The sequence below is a fragment of the Schistocerca gregaria genome, chromosome 11, assembly GCF_023897955.1.
Source record: "Schistocerca gregaria isolate iqSchGreg1 chromosome 11, iqSchGreg1.2, whole genome shotgun sequence".
Lineage (NCBI taxonomy): Eukaryota > Metazoa > Arthropoda > Insecta > Orthoptera > Acrididae > Schistocerca > Schistocerca gregaria.
Window position 1 is genome coordinate 80,316,866 of NC_064930.1, and position 17,039 is coordinate 80,333,904.

At 44.6% G+C, this 17,039-nt stretch overlaps 1 protein-coding gene across 4 annotated transcripts in view; it reads right to left on the bottom strand.

Annotated features, from left to right (window-relative positions):
• Nucleotides 1-17,039, bottom strand: part of LOC126295326 (uncharacterized) — a 1,177,740-nt gene that overhangs the window by 170,683 nt on the left and 990,018 nt on the right. The window contains exon 1 of one of the 4 annotated variants that reach the window (XM_049987789.1): nucleotides 919-1,160. The exons of the other annotated variants lie outside the window; for them this stretch is intronic. Within the exon in view, the coding sequence (XP_049843746.1) occupies nucleotides 919-1,089 (171 nt within the window). The 5' untranslated portion in view covers nucleotides 1,090-1,160. Of the gene's footprint in view, nucleotides 1-918; nucleotides 1,161-17,039 lie in introns of those variants that run through there. 4 annotated transcript variants of the gene reach the window in all.

Genomic DNA, 17,039 nt, shown 5'->3' on the forward strand with positions numbered 1-17,039 from the left:
ACTGTTATAATTAGAACAGACAACAAAACATATATACTTCTCATGCATGAAATATACGTTTATATTCGGTCGTTTTCAGCAGAGTAAGCTACAAATATACGCATATTCGAAAGTATAACTTCATCATTCGGTTGTAGCTTATGTCATTGAACCACGTTCAAATGGCTCTGAGCACTATGGGACTTAAAACTTCTGAGGTCTTCAGTTCCCTAGAACTTAGAACTACTTAAACCTAACTAACCTAAGGACATCACACACTCCCATGCCCGAGGCAGGATTCGAACCTGCGACCGTAGCGGTCGCGGGGTTGCAGGCTGTAGTGCCTAGAACCTCTCGGCCACTCCGAGAGGCATTGAACCAGGAAAATTCGGTTGTTCCTACATGTGTTTCACGGTCATTCATGTCTCTTGATAACTTACTAATGCTTCGAACGCAAAAATGTAACAATTATTTCGCTAATCGACTAGAAAAACAGTTAAAAACCAACTTTACTTTTGCGGTCGATTTCTCGTCGCTTGTGGCGCTAGTATTACACCAGCTGTCAAGATGGTAAAAATTTCCACCGTAATGAATGTCGTAATTGTATTAGACTGTGGTTGTAATGACACCACGACAAACGGTATGAATGAAAGAAAGAGCTTATTCTCTAATACAAATCGCCAAACTACACTAAGTCTCGATAGATGTCGACATAATCAGTTATTCCATGGAGAAACGACTTGATTTCTTATTACAGTTTGTAGATCTTGATTAATTCCGAGCGAAATGGCAGACTCAGTATTGCACTATATAATCGTCACAGTTCCCCGATCTTAAACATGAATTTCACGTTTACGCACGTACGTTTCAGGTGTTTGGGTACGTAAGACGAAACAGTTACGTTGACAATCGGACTTTGAGAAAGCGCAATGTACTTACCACCTCCTTTCCTCCCTTAAGACTCGCAACATGCCATGCATTGTGACAAAGCAGAAGAACCCACACGTAGAGTAGGTGGACTTTACATGGCGAGAGCATCACTTTCACGTCTAGAAGATTCCTCCCAGATTTAGACGCAGACCAGGCATGCAAAACATTTGCTGATATCATCAGAACTTCTATTCCTTCCCAACGACAATCGAGACAGATGAATGACAGTGACAGGCTACCAGTGAGATCAATACTACAAAGCTCACTGCGAGCTACTGCGCTATCTTTGGCGAAATGGATATCGTGTACGCTCTTTTCATCATCTTCAACTTGTTAAAACTTACGTTTTTTTCCCCTTTCAAAACTGAACTCCCGATTATTTACAGTATATTTACATTTAGAGTACATTTGAAATTCACATAAAAGTCGATACATTTTTATTGATTTCTTTAATAATTGAACAAATAGTCTATGGACAATGAAAGCTCGAACTACTTGTAACTACACTGAAGAGCCAAAGAAACTGGTACACCTGCCTAATATCGTGTAGGGCCCCCACGAGCATGTAGAAGAAGTGCCACAACACGACGTGGCATGGACTTGACTAATGTCTGCAGTGGTGCTGGAGGGAACTGACACCATGAATCCTGCACGGTTGTCCATAAATCATTAAGAGCATGAGAGGCTGGAAAACTCTTCTGAACAGCACGTAGCAAGGCATTCCAGGTATGCGAAGTAATGTTGGCATCTGGGGAGTGTGGTGACCAGCGGAAGAGATTAAACTCAGAAGAGCGTTCCTGAACCCACTTTGTATGGGGTGTCGCATTGTCCTGCTGGAATTGCCCAAGTCCGTCGGAATGCACAATGGACATTAATGGATGCAGGCGATCAGACAGGATGCTTACGTACGTGTCACCTGTCAGAGTCGTATCTAGATCCCATATCACTCCAACTGCACACGCCCCATACCATGCCAGAGCCTCCACCAGCTTGAGCAGTCCCCTGCTGACATACAGGGTCCATGGTTTGATGAGGTTGTCTCCATACCCACACACGTCCATCCGCTCGATACAATTTGAAACGAGTCTCATCCCGATCAGCGACGTGTTTCCAGTCATCAATAGTTCAGTGTCGGTGTTGACGGTCCCAGGCGAGGAATAAAGCTTCGTGTTGTGCCTTCATCGAGGGTACGCAAGCGGGCCTTCGTCTCCGAAAGCGCATATCGGTGATGTTTCGTTGAATGGTTCACACGCTGAACCTTGTTGACGGCCCAGCACTGATATCTGCAGCAATTTGCGGAAGGGTTGCACTTTTGTCACGTTCAGCGATTCCCTTGAATCGTCGTAGGTCCCTTTCTCGCAGGATGTTTTTCCGGCCGCAGCGATGTCGGAGATTTGATGTTTTACCGGATTCCTGACATTCACGGTACACTTGTAAAATGGTCGTACGGGACAATCTCCACTTCATCGCTACCTCGGAGATGCTGTGTCCCATCGCTCGTGTGCCGACTGTAACACCACGTTCAAACTCACTTAAACCTTACCATTGCCATTGCAGCAGCAGTAACCGATCTAACAACAACGCCAGACGCTTGACTTACATGTGCGTTGCCAGCCGTATTGCCGTATTTTGCCTGTTTACATGTCCCTGTATTTGAATACTCATGCCTATACCAGTTTCTTTAGAGCTTGTAGTGTAGCAACGGCGTTGTGGTCAAGGGATGGAATGGTAGCTCAGCGTGTTTGGCGAGAGGGTTAAGTGCCCTCTGTGATAAAACTGAACGAGTGTCATGGGACATCCTCCCCGAAAAAATGCAGTGAACAATAACGTAAAACAAATAGTAGCATCACGGTGATGGGAGTGTCGTGTTCAAACCCACCTCGTGCCAACTTGTTTCTTCTTTATTCGCTATATTCAAATTTGTGTCTGTGTCGTGGAGTAACATCCGTTTGCAACAACAGGGTGTAAGAACGGGACCTATATTGACAGTTGATTCCGCACAACTACTCGATTAAAAGCGGAAAGGATTTGTCTTTCAAATGGGAACCGCAAACGTTTGACGACAAGGCGACAAGTCAGCCGAATCCTCGATCAGAAAAAACGTCTGGTGTGTCACGCACGGCATTTGTGACAGTACGTGTGTCATGTGGCAAGAACCTCTTATCGACGCACCTAATTCGTACGCCTGATGAGTGAGTGAGATATGCCTCCTTGCTCGGTGTAGGTGTTCTTATGAATGTCATCACTTCCAAGGAAATGCTGATAATAATTTGTCACATAAGCTGCAACAAATGAACGCAACAGTTTCACAGTCACACTGTTTCTCCGTGCTCGGTCAAAACATACGTTTTAACGTCTTTTTAAGTTGCGTTCCATGTTGGAAGTTTTCACTCCTTTGTTGTAATGTAGTTCACACACGTTTTTTGTTGTTTTCATTTATGTGAGGCGTGTGTGTGGTATCTCAACCGCTTTCACTATTCATCACGTTTACTTGCGACGGTAACGTATTCTTACCACATGACTCATATTCTATAACCAAAGTATAGTATGACAACTGCTTAGCCAACAGAAAGAGAAGAAACATTGACGGGACGGACAGTTCATAATGTTGTGAAAAAAAGAAACAAAAGTAAATGGCACTAGGGAGTTTTGCACATGACCCATTTACTTGATAGTCCAACACCATGACCACTTAAGCACAACACCGTGGCTATTCAGGCCAATCACTTGTCCGTTCGCTGTTTGTATTTTTTTTTCACAGTTCAGAATAGTTTCTTCCTGTTTCCACGCTTGATCTGTGTTCATTTTTAGACGGGCTATCCACTGAGCCACGAAATCTGATGGGGGTGCCATTGGGAGTTTCTGTTGTAAGCACCCTCGGCGGTATGAAGCGCTACATTACAGGACAGTTTATTTACGATTCTCCTGTAACAAGAATGTGCTAGTAAACTCCCCAAGACCTGACCTTCTGCAGAGATATGTCTTATATCTACCCAACAAAGCAGAGTTTTATTCGCTACGTTTTCAGCCATATCAGTAAATGTGGAACGTAGGAGACCTATACGGAATGTAATACCTACATTATTTAACGTAACAAATGAGCCCCCACAACTGTAGCATGTGGGAAAACATCAGAAGTAATAAAACTGTTTCACGACACAGAAAAATTCACTTCAAGAATTGTTTACTAAACCTGGACCGCGAACGGTAAGAATCTTCAACATGTGCACTTTTGAAGCAAAAGTAATTACATTTACAAAAATACTAGTGTATTGGAAAGCGCTCACGGCGATAACAACAGAAATATATGCTACTTGTGCATGACATATGCGTTTACATTCTCTTTCTTTCAGTGGAGTACGCTGGAAATAAACGTATTCGGAAGAATTTCTTAATGAATTAGTTATAGCTTACATCATTGAACCAGTGTGGTTCGGCTGTTTTCACATGTATTTCATGATACTTCATGTCTCTTGATAACTTCCTACTACAGGGAACGCAAAAATGTAACAGCTGTTTCCTGAATTAAGTAGAAAATAACTAATAACAAAACACTATCCTTAAGACGATTGTGACTGCTTTCTCACCCCTCGGGGCGCTAGTATCGCTCTAGCTGTCGAACGGTAAGGCAGCGCGGCCATAAAATCTAGAGCTGTTCCTAAAATATCGATATCTTTTCTAAAATATATTGATTTTCAACAACGTGACATTTAACTCCGACATGTGGTGCAGTGGTTAGCACACTGGACTCGCATTTGGGAGGTCGACGGTTCAATCCCGTCTCCAACTATCCTGATTTAGGTTTTCCGTGATTTCCCTAAATCGTGTCAGGCAAATGCCGGGATGGTTCCTTTGTAAGGGCACGGCCGATTTTCTTCCCAATCCTTCCCTAAACCAAGCTTGCGCTCCGTCTCTAATGACCTCGTTGCCGACGGGACGTTAAACACTAACTACCTACCTACATATCGATATATGTATATCGAAACGCCTATATCGAGTGCCGATATTTTTATTTTATATTCGTTTTTCCTGTTGAATTTCTATTATTTATTTTATGTTATTATATTTTATTTATTATTATTTGTATGTCTATTACATTCTTTTTTCGCAATTTTCGGTAAATATTTGAAGATTTTTTAAAAAATTATCGTAGAACGTAATTTTACTTTCTCTGTGTGAATGAGTCATTTATGTCTCTGAATCAATTTTTTGTCGAAGTAATTAAACTTACGATCACCAGAATAATTACGACATCTTATCTACGAAATTTTAGTGTAGATATCACCGTCACAGTAATTCTGTTAGTGCCATTTACAGGCTATGGTGTCTGTTTCTGTCGCAACGTTTTTCTTCGCAAGTAGTAAAAGTTTGCATACGACCTCCAGCAGAATAGAAGGAAGTCACGGTGTATTGCAACTAGCTTAACATGCATTTTGCACCTTAGCATACGGCAACGACACAGTTTCCTAGTAAATGATAAAGAGCGGCACCATTTCTTCGTAAATGACACACTGTTACACTTTCGGGAAAGAAGTAAAAACTCTTGCGCTGACGCTGGTTCGCAGCAGCGATGGCCTCACAGTTGCTTCGTGAGGCCAGTGTACAAGAGAATTCTGTAGTTCATTCTACGACACCACTAGTCATTCACTAGTAATATGCCTAACTTACCTTGCGAGACACAGACTAACACAATCTGTGCCTGCCAAAAATTCCTTTTCTAAAAACTGTAGTCGGCGTAACACGTACAGCTCATAATCGTACTGAAAACTATATGTAGCATTTGCAACAAACCGTGAGAACGAGTATTAAACATTGTTCGGAGAAGTGTTGTAAATCTTTGTTCATTTATATAAACGACATTACAGAACAAAGTATATACAGTTGTTGAGATTAGCTTTACTTCAGATTCTATCCGACAAGACGTCAAAATTGGAAATAAATGCGATTGCCAGCTGCCTGTTGCTACTGGTCGGGGACGGTGGGACGCACAGCTGTTGCGGGCCGTCGCCAAGAGATGGCAGAGCAGTAGCCGGTCCTCGGCTCACAGCAGTACGTGGAGTAGTAGTGTTAATACCTTTATGCAAGAATGTCGACCTCTTTGCTAGTACTTTGGTTGGCCAATAAGAGGCAGGGCGACGGCACATAAACCGCTCTACTGTCAAAGTTCAAACTAATTAAAACGTATTTTGAATTACATAAAAACAGATGGCTATGAAAGATGATTATTCTTTTAATGCATACTCTACCCCGAAACAACGTCCGTATCATCCCTGGATCTATGAGGAGCAGATACGTTATGACGAGTCTCACATTGAATTTTAACTGTCTTTCTCGCCTTCTCCAAACGTTTATGGAATTCAGTTCTCATAACACAAGACTTATTTCTGGCATTATCACACTTTCAGCGCATTTGACATTTCTCAATCCTTTCACTAAATTTGTAGAAGCTGTCTGTTCATCTAAAAAATCTTCGACACTGGACCACTAAAAACACACTTCGGAAAACGATGTTTCTTCTTTCCTTTTTCCGTCTACCTCCATTGACAAAGAATCTCTCTCCAGTCGTTCTTCAGAGAAGAAAAATAAGCCACATCTAAAGACTGCATAAGACCAGTACAGTTCGGTGGAATGCAAATGAAATTTATGTTGTTTTGCTCACACAGCCCCGTAGTTTTCATTAAGATGTGAGAAGAGGGATTATCTCTAATAAACACTCTGTGTCGTCCTATCTCTGAGGCAAACAGGAGGAAGTGAGTCTGAAACCAACTGCAAACACACTCTGTTCTAGCCACTCACTCTAATGTGTTCATTTGCATTCCAGGAGTCAGTGTGCGATTTGCAGGGGGGTATTCGGGGGATTTCAGCCCCTCTGCATCAGACCATCCCCTCCTCTGGCTTTAATTTATGCAATCGAACCTGGGATGTTTATTTCTGACGCACTGGAGTAAAACTTTACATATAATTTAAATTTGTGGCGCCGAACACTGGAAGTTTTTAATACAGTGGTTGTGGTGGGTAGTGTTTAACGTCCCGTCGACAACGAGCTCATTGGAGACGGAGCGCAAGCTTCGGTTAGGGAAGGATTGGGAAGGAAATCGGCCGTGCCCTTTCAAAGGAACCATCCCGGCGTTTGCCTGAAACGATTTAGGGAAATCACGGAAAATCTAAATCAGGATGGCTGGAGACGGGATTGAACCGTCGTCCTCCCAGATGCGAGTCGAGTGGGCTAACCACTGCGCCACCTCGCTCGGTTTTAATACAGTCTTACTATTAATATGTTTCCTTATTAAATTTGAAAAAGTATAACATAGTAATTAAGCACTTCAAAAGATTTAGAACCAAACCATAATTCCCATGTTGTCATTGTTGCTTTCATCTAAGGTGCGTCATCCGTTTACTTGCGAGCTTGCGAGGGAAGTAGTGTGGCAGTCACACCGCAGCAGCCGTACCGCAGAGTTGGGTGAGCTGGGGGCTGGAAGTCCCATCCACAGGGTGGTGGCTGGCCTGGTACCTGTGTGAACATTTACCGTTAGGCCACCTTTTGGCAACGGTATGGCGCGGACTTACGCGCCTGGGACAAAAGCACACATTACTAAATAACGCACCATCGTCTGCTTCTAGTTCTTAGGATACTATTTCGTCGATCTTCTTTAAGTACTCTTCTCTTCCACCATCGTTTTCTTTTCCTTTGGTTTTCATTTCCGTTGTTAGCTGCACGTTCAAGCATCAAGTAGGCTGATGCTGCGACACTTTATCATCCTTCATACTGCAAGACCGACACACGTGTGGCACAAATTCTGTTGCTTTGGTATAAATTAACTTGCCGCATGCAATATACGCCGCAAGATGTTGCCTGTTGTAGCATGCTACAAGACGACGCACGCCACATTTCCGTACCATGCCACAGTGTTGCAAGACGTCGCCCCAGTGTGTACGAGGCTCTAGAGCCAGGTCTGTATTGTATGGTGGATGTGAGGTGTTGCGTACGAAACTAAAACCTGCAATCAGATCCAAACGTCGTGGAAAACTTTGAAGAGGTGTCATCCTGCAGCAAGATGAAGCTCGCCCACATTCTGCCAAACGGACAGCCGACGCAATAAAGGAGATGAGATTCGAGGTGCTGGAACATCCACCACAGCCCTGACTCCAAGTGATTTTCACAAGTTTGGACCCTTAAAGGTGGCACTACAGGGAAGAAGATTTGAAAGTGATGAAGACGTCATTGCTGCGGTGCAAAAGTGGTTACAGATGCAACCGAAAAACGTATGTTCTGACGAAATAAAAAAAAAAACTCGTAAAACGTCGGGAAAACTGCATTGAAGTCCAGGGAGGTTTCGTAGAAAAATAACGTATGTTTCAGTTTTCTATCATCAGAATAAGTACAGCTTTTCACAAATGTGCCTTTACTGTTTGAATTCCCGTCGTATACCTGTATGTAGATGATTTTGTAAATAAGCTTTATCTGTAATGTACTTTTAAAGTTATAACAAGGGATGGCTTTTCTGATAGTGCATAAGCGTGGGTAGTGAGTTTCGGCATTATCATCTATTTATAAATAACTATTTAACCATGGGTAACGCCACAGTCCAAGCTAGTAACATATGTAATTATACTAACCCCCTAAGACATGCCCCCCACTGGTAGAAGCACAAACCGCACACTGCCAGGAGGCGAACTGTTAATCGAGTCTGTCCACTTTGGCTTACCTTTATCAATAAGATAAGGGAGAAGGAATTCCCAAACATGAGAGTGAGGCACGGTTTTGAGGTGTCCTCAGTTTTCTCAGGACGTCGACATGTCCGACGAAACAAGGGCTTTCTTTCGCAGGTATGTCACGAAACCCAGTTTCATCAAAACTGAAAACATTTCAAAAGGAACGCCTTCAACCTCGGCTTTGTATTTCTCTAAAAAGACATTGATTCTGCTAAGGGCACAGGATCAGCCCCGCACCACTCTGTGGGACGGTTTAGGAGGGATTTGAAGGCGAGGACAGTGGGTGCTGTTGGATGGTGACGAGGTGTGCGTTCCACATTAGTAATGCGTCGAGAGTTAGTCCTAAACATTTCACTGTCAGACACAGTGCAACCCTGTCCGAAAAGTATTACGAGTGAAAGCAATTCACAGTCCCGCCCATCTTAACGGCCATTTTAATAACATCTTTAACAAGCAACTGTACGCTTCTTTTAAGGTCTGTGAGCTGCATTTCAGCAAAGAAGGTATGTTAAGCAGCACAAGTATGTACGATCCAACTAGTGGCAAGCTGTTAACACCACCATTGGATCGTCGACGCTGAAGAAAAGGCAGGTTAAGGGACCAAATGTTAGGCAGAGGCCTACATTTGTAAATTACAATGCCATAAGAAGGAAGCTGGTTGTATAGTTGCATCTCGTTTGATGTTGAATTTTTCTTTTTCAGATGAAATACCTTCAAAGTTACTGGGATACCCTTCATATTTGTCCAATACGACGACATCAGCCCACGGGGACCCCCAAAGTCGCAGTTAGCAACTAGAGAACAGTGCACTTCTTCGCCGTCCGCAGGAGAAGTTGACAGAAGCGACTTCTTTCTGTAATTTAGAGCAACTAAAAGGTAAAATAACTGACTGCGATAAGCATAGTGACTGGATCGTAGTTAACAAATTAGACAGTGTGTGCTTATTGTTAATTACCCACAATCCTTACCCAAGACTTGATTGCTAGTCCGTTATAAACAGTGATTTATTCCTCAGAGTTTTATTAATTGAAATTGAAAGGTGTTGAAAACATGGAACTTCCCAAAAAAGTCTGCTACACACAAGAGGTAAGCCATGCTCTTAAGGAAATGTAGTTGGTGTGTAGTAAAGATGAGAATCCTGTTCACAGTCTTCTGTAGTTCACTAAAGATAAGTTGGAGAATTTAGTAGAGAAGTTGCCAGAAAGGGAAACTAAAATGTATTTTTCAAAGGGCCAGGTTTCATTACTGAAATGTAGAAGTTCATCTCTGTTTAGATATTACGCTGATTCTGTGATTCTGCAGTCATTAGTAAATAATATTAGCCCACCCGGATATAAGTTTGTCAGAAGCACTGGCATTATTTCCATACCAAATCCAAATACACTGTCCGGACTTTGAAGTAAGCTTTTAACTAGCCCAGTCATTGAAAGACATAGTGATCATCTTAGTAGTCACACGGTAAAATAGTTCTCCCTTTAATTGATGAAATACATTTGAAATCCCATCTTAATTACGAAGGTGAACTTTCCTGATACATAAAAGAAGTAATTCTTAAATCAGCAGCAGCTTGATCTGAGGTGGTTAGGTTAGTGGCAGACAATAATTCAATTGATAGAAAAGCAATATCTAACTTCAGTACTACGCTACAAGTAAAGGTAAAGTACTGTCACACTGCACAAACGTCTGCAGATAGCCCACTGTACTATTATGCGGATACAATTCATTTTTTAAATCCTATCTGTAACAACTGGTTCAATGAAAAGGAGCAGAGTCTGTGTTTTTCTGATTTCAGTGAAAACATGGAGCGGGGTTTGCATCAGTCACAGCGCTAAAAGAGATACACATGATTGAAAAAGACGATCTATTGCAATATGGAAACTCTCTAGCTTTAAAAACTCAGTTTCCAAATTCAGTTGAAAGGCAATATGGTAAACTGGTGCTTCTTTGCTATAATGAAATGACAGTTGTTGCTTTGCGGAAACTAGGCTCAAAGAAAGGAATTCAAAATTGGGCAAGCACTGCGACATTTATGAAAATAATAAATATTCGGTGGTGAACTGTGAATGTGAAAACATTACTTAAGGGCCAGAGGCTAATAAATGTTTTGCAGGAACCTGTAACTTCTAATTCCCATGACATATTTGATTTCTTAAAGAGCTTTGTGTCTTGATTAAGTTTATGGCATGAATTGAATGATGTAGCATACCTTCTAAGGAAACACACTTTGCTCTAAACCATGTAGCCGTGCTACACCTTGTATTTAGATTGCATTGGTTTTCCTTTTCTTCCCCTGACATGTTTGTTTGATATGTTGTCTGTCATTAGGTGGCTGCTAGTTTGTCTTTTCCCTCTGCTATCGATATCTGCGTTCGCTTCCGAGAAACTACTATGGAGGAAGCGAGGTCTTTGACCGGTTGTAGCCTTATGTGGTGGCGCGGAAGTAGGGTTGTGCGCTGAGAGAGTGTGGTGGACACGGGAGGGCAGTGTGGCTCTCCAGCGCGAAGCAGGTGTGGTCGGTTGCACAGATTCGCCACGTGATGTATGTCGGTTGTGTGTAACGAGCGGGTCGAGTTGACGGAAGAGCTCCCTACGGGTTGGTTGTATACAGAATCGCCCCACGAGTAGTTGCTGTTCATTTCATCTTCGTGGGACGTTAACAAGCTGCTTCAAGTCCTCCGTTTCAACACTGGAGTTTAAGCAGGAGACACCTAACACGAAGGAGCGGTCACTACCCGTCAACGTTGCAGAGAAGACGTGAACTCTTGTGACAGTGCGTGTTGTCACGTGACCGTGGCGTGTTGGGTACGCTGTCGACACGTGCGCGGTCGGATGTGTGGATCCTTGCCATCGGAGGTCGTGTACTGCCTGTTCGAGCATAACTGAAAGTTAAGTTAGTGGCAGGTTTAATCATTAAGTAATAAGTTTGCGTAACCAGTGTCTCTTCTGCCTTGTGGCCTCCGGCGACCGGTCTTCCTGTCCCAGCCACTAGTGTAATTGAAGACAGTGATCTTTCCTCGTCCTCTCGTTACTGTCCGATGGGAGGTGTAGTTTCGGCAGTTTGTTTCACTATTTTGTCGTGTGTTAGGAGTAAATTCATGCTTCTTGTTGGTCTATCATGTGGTCACTCATTCAGGACTGAGTAGTGTAATGTTTCCTTGCACGAGGTTAGCTCTAATTCTGTCAGCAAGTTAAGCCATCTTATTGCAAGGTTTCGCTGGCTAAAAGTCTGTGCAGTGACCCAGCCTGTGAGTGGCAATTGTGTTTACCGGCGTATTTAAATTGGTCCATATTCTGCCTAGCCTGAGCATCCCAGAGTGTATGGTTTGTGACCGCCTTACACGGGTCCGACATATCTGTTATGTTCTAATGATGTTCCAGGACACTTTTGGTTAAATACTTTTTTTAATTCCTTCATTCCTTTACTGCCAGTGTTGGTAGCTTCACAAACTTACCGTACTTTATTAACAACGTTCTGTATTTAATTTAGTAGCCTGTTTACTAATGTTCTTTAAATTTTTTAAATTTTTGTATAGCTAGAAATTACTTGATTGCCGTTAGCGGCGTGTTTAAAACGATGTTTATAGCCGTTCTGCTAGTTTCTGTAAGATATGAATAAAACATTTGTGTGTGAAAATCTCAACTCGACAGTAAACTACCAGAAATGTGGCTCAGTTTCCCAACTTGTGGTGTGGATTGTAGTAGCCGTAACCACTGTGTGTGTGTGTGTGTGTGTGTGTGTGTGTGTGTGTGTGTGTGTGTGTGTGTGTCAACTTGCAACAGCTGCTTTGACTGATTTCAGTAGCTATTGGCTGTCTGACGGAAACAGGTCCTATTTGCTACTTGGGAGAGTACAGACTGATAGTTTGGAAGATAGGTTCAGTAAATATAGCCAACTAAAATAGGGGAAATTACCACGTTTCTCTTACACAGGTTTTTCAAACTGAGCAAAATTAGGGCTGGGTGCACAGTGAAAAGTAGTTCGAGATGAGCTTGTTAAGGTGTCAGATATTTATGAAACAACTTTCGAAATCCAGGAATTAAAAGATGTATTAAAAGTAGTAGTAAATGAGAATCACTTTTGCACAGCATACAAACTATAGTTACAGGTTCATGAAACTCTAGGATTTTCCAAATCTATTAAAAAATTGAGATCATTAGCTATAAAACGTTCATTTTTTCTAAACATGGAGTTTAACTTGAAACAGTTCATGAATTTTTTCATAAATTAAATTCTATAGTTTCATACACCTGAAACTATGGTTTGTATGCTGTGCAAAAGTCATCGAAGAATCTCTTATTTAGGAAGAAAAGTGTACGTATAGCAACAAATGCAGCCAGTAGTAAGTGAGAAAAAGATGAAATTTCATATGGAAAAAAATTTGTTTTGTTACATTTGTGAGCTTCCACTGCTATGAGTATGAATCCTAAATCCTTCGTGGTCATGCTGTTAAAGTTTTATGAATTTATTTGTAAAAGTATAGACAGTGGAAAGTACCTCTCCTGCTCCAAGTCGGCCCGTTTGATGTCCTCCCCTCAATGTTTGTTTCTGTAAATTACGCAACCAGTAATAAGTGGGAACTGCATCTACAAAATCACAAGGATTATTAAACATTTTTGCTGTCACAAATTACAAGCAATGTAATTCACAGAGTAGTATTGCCTGTAGTTGCCGTAATGAAAGCCACTCAGTGGGCTGTTTCACATTTGCAAGAACGATCTCACTTTATTAAGTTCCTTGAAACACTTAGAAACAAGCATCTTGTCTGACGAAAACAGTGTAAAGACAGTGGTGTAGTGCGGATGGATACAATACCTGAATTCCTTAACTGCGACAAATCACAGTTAAGAATAACAAATACTGAAAAGTAGCATTCACAGACATCATTGATATCAGACAATACATACTGGCTTTCCCCAACAGCAACCTCTCCATAGCACCACTTGCTCATATCTCTCACTTCACTCACTGACGAAAGTCCTCACCCCGTTATTCGTTCAAACATATTAAGAGGCACTAATTCCGTTTGGAGTGGCCTCTGCCAAACATAATTATAGAAAGACGCCAAAACACATATCTTTGATAAAGGCAAAATCCCACTTTCTTTTCTATACTGTAATTTTAAAACCTGTACATCAAGCAGGCTGTCAGCAGCCTTCTATGCTGGGGGGGAGGGGGGGTGGAGAGGGGAGAACAAAGACGCCAAGGGCTGAGGAGATGGGAGGCGGAGTAGAGGGACAGGGAAGGGGAAGCCCTGGGGAGGAGTGGGGGAAAGGGATGAGGGAGGGAGGGTGCCCAAAGGAACAGAGACAGGAAGAGGGAAGGAGGATCAAAGTTGGTAGGAGGGGTATATGGAGGGAAGGAGGACATCATCAGGGAGGGAGAGCTGGCGGAAGCCACCTTGGGAGAGGGTAAGGAGGGTAGAGAGATGGAGACCGGGTGGGACGTGGGAATACAGGCGCGGCAGCAGGCGAGGTGGGAGAGGATGGGCGAGACAATGGGGGCGGAGGATCGAGTTTGTGTGAGGTGTACTGGATCCGTATCCTCTTAAGGAAAAGGAGGAGGTGGTGGAATGGAATGATATCGTACAGGATCCGTGTGGGGGAGGGGAAACGGATGCGATAGGCGAGGTGGAGAGCAGGGTGTTCAAGGATTTAGAGGAATTTGTAAAAGGTAGCGGGGGCGGAGATCCAGGCCGGATGGGCGTAACAAAGGATAGGGTGGGTGAGGGATTTATAGGTGTGGAGCATGGTGGAAGGGTCCAGAAACCACGTACGACCGGAAAGGAGCTTGAGGAGATGGAGATGTGAGCGTGCCTTGGCTTGGATTGTCCGGAGATGTGGGGTCCAGGAGAGTCGACGGTCGAGGGTGACGCCAAGGTACTTGAGGGTGGGGGTGAGGGCGATAGGACGGCCATAGACGGTGAGATAGAAATTAAGGAGGCGGAAGGAAGGGGTGGTTTTGCCTACAATGATCGCCTGGGTTTTGGAAGGATTGACCTTGAGCAACCACTGGTTGTACCAAGCGGTGAACCAGTCAAGATGGGATTGGAGAAGGTGTTGGGAGCGCTGCAGGGTGGGGGCAAGGGCAAGGAAGGTGGTGTCCTCGGCAAACTGTAGGTGGACGGGGGTGACGGCGGCGGCATGTCCGCCATATACAAAAGGTACAGAAGGGGGGAGAATATGGAGCCTTGGGGCACATCGGCGGAGGTAAAAATGGTGTAGGAATCTGTGTTATGGATGGTGACGTAGGAAGGACGGCGGGAGAGGAAGGAGCCGATCAGACGGACGTAATTAATCGGAAGGGCGAAGGTTTGGAGCTTGAAGAGGAGACTGGAATGCCATACGCGGTCATAAGCACGTTCGAGGTCCAGGGAGAGGAAGATTGCAGAGTGACGGGAATTAATCTGTTCAGAAAGGAGATGAGTGAGGTGAAGGATAAGGTCGTCGGAAGAGAAGGATGGCCGAAAGCCACACTGGGTGTTGGGAAGGAGGCAGTGTTGCCGGAGATGCTGGTGGATGCAGCGTGTGAGGATAGATTCCAGGACCTTGCTGAAGACCGAGGTAAGGCTGATGGGACGGTAGGAGGAGACAGCGGATAGCGGTGTACCAGGTTTAAGGAACATCAGGATACGTGAGTTTTTCCACAAGTCGGGGTATTACCAGTGGACAGGACTACATTGTAAAGCCTGCTCAGGGTGAAGAGGAAAGAGTCAGGAGCTTCACAAAGGTGATGGTAGGTGACACTATCGTGACGAGGAGCAGTGTTGCGTTTGGTGCAGAGTGTAGCAATGAGATCCTGTGTAGTGATAGGGGCATTGAGTTCTGTGTGTGCAATGTTGTCCAAGTACTGGAAACCAGGCGCTAGGGGAGGGACAGAGGTGTCAGTTCGATCGCGGACATCCGGGAGGAGGGAGTAATCGAACTAGGGATCGTCGAGGATGGAAAATACATCGGACAGGTAGGAGGCAAAGTGATTGGCCTCACTAAGGGTGTCAGGGAATGGGTGATCATCATGGAGGAGAGGGTAGTAGGGGAGGGTTTAGTTCCGGTAAGGCGACGGAAGGCTGACCAGAACTTGGACGAGTTGATAGGTAGGGTAGCATTTAAACGGGTGCACGTCTGTCACCAGTCCCGGCGATTCTTGGCCGAGAGCAAATTAAGAATGTGTCACTGGAGTTGCCGGTGGCGTCGTATTGTGTCCGGGTCACGCGTGTGGAGGAAGGTACGGTAGAGACGGCGCGATTCACGGAGGAGGAGGAGGACGGCCTGTGGGGGTAAGTTAGGACGGTGGGGATGGATGGCGACAGTAGGGACGTGGGCCTCCACGGCCTCAGACAAGGTATGATGGAGAAAGGAGGCAGCATGGGTTACATCGTCAGGATGGCGTTAGGTGAAGGGGTGGCTAGAGACCTGGGTGCAGAAGGTATCCCGTAGGCATTCCAGTTGACATGGGAATAGTCATGGATGTACTTTGGGGGAGGGTCATTATGAAGGTTGGGGCGGGGGCGACGACCATCTGAAACAGTGAGGAGGACAGGGAAGTGGTCGCTACCAATAGGGTCCAGGACATCCACCATTATGCGGCCAAGGAGGTTGGCGGAGCAAAGGACAACATCAGGAGTGGAGTTGGATTCGGGATGGGTGTGCTGGGGGATAGGGATGAGGTCCCCTTGAAGGGTGGAGGCAACCCCCCACTTTTTTTTCTTTATTGTAATTTTAAAACCTGTACTACAGGCAGGCTGTCAGCAGCGTTCTATGCTGCTCTTCAGCCAGAGGATACAAGATGAGAAAAAACAGAAAGATTACACATAGGTTACAGAAAGGTGGGCAAGAAAACAGTTGGCACAGAAAGGCAAACACGGAGCCGTTCACACTTGACGATAGTCCACACTTAAAACTGGTGACACGACGCACAAACACGGAAGAGGGCGATGGCACAGGTGAACGATGGAGTGCGACGTTGACCACTGAACACTAAACACGACGGCACACACGAGACACTGATGGCGATGATCTCCGGCGCGCGAATGTCCACATAGCATGTGCGAGTCCATGGACCTGCCAAGAGGGGAAGAAGGGCAGGGGGGGGGGTGGAGAGGGTAGAACAAAGACGCCAATGGCTGAGGGGATGGGAGGAGGAGGAGAGTTACAGGGGAGGGGAAGCCTGGGGGAGGAGTGGGGAGAAAGGGATGAGGGAGGGAGAATGCCCAAAGGAACAGAGACAGGAAGAGGGAAGGAGGATCAAAGTTCGTAGGAGGGGTATATGGAGGGAAGGAGGACATCATCAGGGAGGGGGAGCTGGCGGAAGCCACCTTGGAAGAGGGTAAGGAGGTTAGAGAGATGGAGACCGGGTGGGACGTGGGAATACAGGCGCGGCAGCAGGCGACGTGGGAGAGGATGGGCGAGACAATGGGGGC